Source organism: Moschus berezovskii, chromosome 14 (genome assembly GCF_049115385.1).
Source record: "Moschus berezovskii isolate FMDL1 chromosome 14, NW_MosBer_1.0, whole genome shotgun sequence".
Taxonomy (NCBI): domain Eukaryota; kingdom Metazoa; phylum Chordata; class Mammalia; order Artiodactyla; family Moschidae; genus Moschus; species Moschus berezovskii.
This window is the reverse complement of record NC_142473.1, coordinates 84,114,165-84,119,544: the sequence shown is the minus strand read 5'-3', so window position 1 is coordinate 84,119,544 and position 5,380 is coordinate 84,114,165. Positions and strand designations below refer to the sequence as shown.

Below are 5,380 nucleotides of genomic sequence, written 5' to 3'. Positions count from 1 at the left end.
ATGGGGAATCCCAACAATGTGACAGAATTCATCCTTTTGGGCATTGGAAAGAATCCAGAACTATGGAAAATATTCTCTGCTGTGTTTCTAGTGATGTGTGTGTCCACCATTTTGGGAAACCTCCTCACTGTGGTAACTGTGGTCTCAAGTCAGAGTCTGAGATCACCCATGTATTTTTTCCTTACGTACCTCTCCCTCACGGATGTCACCTACTCTTCCATCATTGCCCCCAAGATGATTGTGGACTCCCTCTCTGAGAGCACTGCCATCTCCCTCAAAACCTGCATGACCCAGCTCTTCATTGACCACTTCTTTGGTGGAGTGGGCATCATCCTTCTCATCGTGATGGCCTATGACTGCTACGTGGCCATCTGTAAGCCACTGTACTACATGACTGTCATGAGGCCTCGTGTGTGCTGCCTACTACTGGGAGCGTCATGGGTGGGGGCATTTACCCATGCAACAGTGCAGCTGCTCTTCATGTATCAAATTCCCTTCTGTGGCCCTAACGTCATTGATCATTTTATGTGTGATTTGTTTCCATTGCTGAAACTGGCCTGCGTGGACACCCGCACCCTGGGCCTCTTAGTCATCCTCAACAGTGGGGTGATGTGTGTGGCCATCTTCCTCATCCTCGTCACCTCCTATATGGTCATCCTCTGCTCCCTGAAGTCCTGCGGCTCCAAAGGGCGGCATAAAGCCCTCTCCACCTGTGGCTCCCACCTAATGGTGGTCTTCATGTTCTTTGTGCCTTGTATTTTCTTGTACGTGAGGCCTGTGGTCACTTACCCCATAGACAAGGCAATGGCTGTGTCCTTTACCATTGTTGCACCCATGTTGAATCCCCTGATCTACACCTTGAGGAACATGGAGGTGAAAAAGGCCATGAGGAGACTGTGGATGAAACAAGGAACCTCATGTGGTCATTAGCTCACGTGCCAAGACCAGTTCTTTCTTACAAGGACAGTATGCCTTTACCTTCCCATTCGTTCCGATCTGTTGAGGATTCAGCAGTCACTGGCACCATTTAACCACCCAGATCAGGTTGATTCTATAATCCTGTTATTCACCACCTCTCCAGTGCATTTTGTGCCCCCTTCCCTTTCTCACAAGCCTCTGGACACTCTCTTTCTCTCTCTATTTTTTTATCCTGTCTTTTGAGTAATTCAAGCCTTTTCTGGTTTGGGGATTTTGCTTTTCTTACTCTGCTTACTCCTGAAATTCTGTTCCCCAGAGTTTTCCTTCTCTGTCTCTATCTCATGTGTTTTTTCCTCTTTCAGATGAACTCTCATTTCCTTAGACAAGTTTTCCCTGATGGTTTTCTCTAGCAGTTTTTCTAGGTTACTCTTTAACTCTTCATCTGATTATATCCTTAGTATCAAAGTCACAAACTATATTTTAAAAATAAATTATTGGCTTTTATCTTTTTCTTCCAACAAATTTGTAATCCTTGTAAGGTCAGAGATTATATTTACTGCTTCATGCTGTGGGTAGAACATGGTCAGTAAGCTAGTAGGTGCTTAATAAATATCCTTGAATGAATTAAGTGTAAAAGTAACTTGTTTTTTTAATATTACAAATTGATACTGAAAAGTAGTGCATTATAGGAGTTAGAATTATATGGTTTGCATGCTTCCAAGTGTCTTTTCTGGAAACTTTTGGAAGCAAACACAATCTTGGATTAGTACTGTACTCAGTACTTTAATATTTAATGAGGATGTGGGAAAAAAAGAGAACTCTTTATATACTGTAGGTGAGAATGTAGATTGGTACTATGGAAAACAATATGGAGGTTCCTCAGAAATTAAAAGTATAACTGCCATGTGGCCTAGCAAGTTCACTTCTGGGTATATACTCAAAGAAAATGGAAGCAGGATATCTAAGAGATTTAATCATTTCCATGTTTATTGTAGCATTTTTACAATGCCCAAGATAAGTAAGCAACCTCAATGCCCATCAAGAGATAAATGGATCAAAGATGTTTGTATGTGTGTATTTGATGCTCGAAAAATAAGGATTAAAGGTGTTAACCCTCCCCACAATGGAAAAATGGAGTAAAAAAATTTTTAATAAGGAATAGAGCACTGTCAAAATTCTCTGCTGCTGTTATTTCTCCTTTAGAGAAGGAGAATAAGAATCACTCACACTGGGAGTCAACACTCTTCAGAATCTAGTGTCTGTAGCTATGGCGTTTATGAAAAAAGAGTAACTCTGTAAAGACCTAACTTTTTCTTTAACTGTGGGAAAATGTTCCTTGCTGTTACATCATAGAGTTGGATTTCAGAATCCAAATGACGTTTCTTTTCCTCCAGATCGCGCTTTGTCTGTCACTAGAGAGACACTGGTATCTTTTAAAAAGCCTCCCTTACCTAGCATATGGGAAGTCTAACGTCTTAGGCTAAATTAGCATTCTGTTATAATTTTCTTAGTTTTAAAAATGCATGGCATATATGATAGCAATAGTTACAATACCAGTCATAGTATTTCAAGCAAACACAATACTTAAGCTAGTATTTATTTTTATACACAAAAATGTGTACAGTAGATATTTCATGTTAGTTATCATCAGCTATTTTTGAAAACTTTGAGGTTAATTTATTTACTGAAGAATATTTGCTTATATTGTATGAGGTGTCCGATCAGGGTACACAGTCATGAATAAGGTGATGCTTCTCTTTTACCTTGGGGTTTACATTCTAGTGCAGGAGACAATACATCAGTTCAGTTCAGTTCAGTTCAGTCGCTCAGTCGTGTCCGACTCTCCGCGACCCCATGAATCACAGCACGCCAGGCCTCCCTGTCCATCACCAACTCCTGGAGTTCACTCAAACTCATGTCCACAGAGTCGGTGATGCCATCCAGCCATCTCATTCTCTGTCATCCCCTTCTCCTCCCACCCCCAACCTTTCCCAGCATCAGAGTCTTTTCCAGTGAGTCCAAGGGACTCTCAAGAGTCTTCTCCAACACCACAGTTCCAAAGCATCAATTCTTCAGTGATCAGCTTTCTTCACAGTCCAACTCTCACATCCATACATGACCACGGGAAAAACCATAGCCTTGACTAGACGGACCTTGGTTGGCAAAGTAATGTCTCTGCTTTTTAATATACTATCAAAGTTGGTCATAACTTTCCTTCCAAGGAGTAAGCATCTTTTAATTTCATGGCTGCAATCAGCATCTGCAGTGATTTTGGAGCCCAAAAAAATAAAGTCTGACACTGTTTCCACTGTTTTTCCATCTCTTTCCCATGAAATGTTGAGACCAGATGCCATGATCTTTGTTTTCTGAATGTTGAGCTTCAAGCCAACCTTTTCACTCTCCTCTTTCACCTTCATTAAGAGGCTTTTGAGTTCCTCTTCACTTTCTGCCATAAGGGTTGTGTCATCTGCATATCTGAGATTATTGATATTTCTCCCAGCAATCTTGATTCCAGCTTGTGCTTCTTCCAGCCCAGCGTTCCTCATGATGTACTCTGCATATAAGTTAAATAAGCAAGGTGACAATATACAGCCTTGACGCACTCCTTTTCCTATTTGGAACCAGTCTGTTGTTCCATGTCCAGTTCTGACTGTTGCTTCCTGACCTGCAGACAGGTTTCTCAAGAGGCAGGTCAGGTGGTCTGGGATTCCCATCTCTTTCAGAATGTTCCACAGTTTATTGTGATCCACACAGTCAAAGGCTTTGGCATACATAGAAGCGAAAATAAAGTCATGAAGTGTTAACAGATTGTCAGAAACTGTAGTGGAATGGTGCCTATGTGACCAGAGAACTTTAATTAGGTGGACAATGGAGCTTTCCTGAGAGGTTACTTCTAAACTGAGACCTAAATGATGAGGCAGAATCATCCTTAAACACATCTATGAGAAGAGCATTTCAAGGGACTACTGAAAAGCTTGTGAAAAACTTATAAGGCAGAAGCCAGCTTGAATAGAAGAAGGTCAGGATAATCAGTGGAGAGGAGGGAATGTGATGCAAGGTGAGATGCGAAATTACACAGGTTTCTTCTGATCAAGAAATCTGCTGTTTGTTGACTTTTAAGTTCAAAAAGAATTATGTGCATCAGAATAATTTTGATTACAAGAATAATTAAAAATCAAATCCTTCATGTGTAATTAATCATTACAATAATTAAAAATCCTTCATCCTTCAACAATTTGGCATCAAACATCTTTGCACACAGGCTTCCCAGATGGTGCTAGTGGTAAAGAACATGCCTGCCAATGCAGGAGACATAAGAGACACCAATTCAATCCCTGGGTCAGAAGATCCCTTGGTGGAAGGCGTGGGGACCTACTCCAGTATTCTTGTCTGGAAAATCCCACGAATAGAGGAGCCTGGTGGGCTCCATAGGGTCATAAAGAGTTGGACATGACTGAAGCAACTTGGTACGCATGCACACATCTTTGCACTGAGCGTCCATTTGATTTTTGCTACGTCATAACAGAGCGTAATGTTTACTGGCTGCTTACAATATCTTAAAATTGAACATCTGGATTCACCTAAAAATTATTTTTCTTGCCTCATGTCAAAGAAGAAGAAAAAACTGCTCAGTTTCATTTCAGTTGCTCAGTCGTGTCCTACTCTTTGCGACCCCATGAACTGCAGCATGCCAGGCCTCCCTGTGTATCACCAACTCCTGGAGTCCACCCAAACTCAAGTCCATTGAGTTGGTGATGCCATCCAACCATCTCATCCTCTTTCGTCCCCTTCTCCTCCTGCCCTCAATCTTTCCCAGCATCAAGGTCTTTTCAAATGAGTCAGCTCTTTGCATCAGGTGGCCAAGGTATTGGAGTTTTAGCTTCAACATCAGTCCTTCCAATGAACACCCAGGACTGATGTCCTTTAGGATGGACTGGTTGGATCTCCTTGCAGTCCTGACAGTGTGTAAATGTAGATCTCTGTGAGACCTTTCTGATTATCATTTTTACTATTTTAATTATGAGAATTATAAGGTTCATAATGAGATCCCTAAAGCTAAATAATATTTTTGGTAATTCTGTAGCATAAGAGTAGGTCCAGAATTTACATTTTCTTTTACAAAGGTAAGGTCATTCTGACCATTTAAGCTGAAGTTATTACCTGCAATTAGATTCCACAAATATCTTCTCTCTTCTGAACGTCTCCCTAATTTCTTCACATGAAATAGTTTTATTCATTACACATATTATTTTTCAGCTCACTGCTCACTTTTTTTGTTTGGTTCTTTAATACTCTTTATTTTGAAGCAAATCTTGGTCTTGCTTCCTTAAAAAAAACTCACTGTGGATAATTGATTGCAAATACTCTAATCTGTATATCAGAATAGAAAATTTCAATATTTATGATACAAAGACATTGCAAAGTAGTAATAAGAAAGCATTTTAATATGAAGGAGAGTATT

At 40.4% G+C, this 5,380-nt stretch overlaps 1 protein-coding gene across 1 annotated transcript; it reads left to right on the top strand.

The window, feature by feature from the left end:
* On the top strand, window positions 1-930 carry LOC129553714 (olfactory receptor 4C6-like). The gene has a single exon (XM_088843549.1). It carries the CDS (start codon window positions 1-3, stop codon window positions 928-930), a length of 930 nt encoding a protein of 309 aa, XP_088699675.1.
* The last annotated feature ends 4,450 nt before the right edge of the window (window positions 931-5,380 follow it).

What these genes read in the sequence shown, in the direction of transcription:
- LOC129553714 (XM_088843549.1), top strand. Translation starts at nt 1, where the DNA reads ATGGGGAATCCCAACAATGTGACAGAATTCATCCTTTTGGGCATTGGA.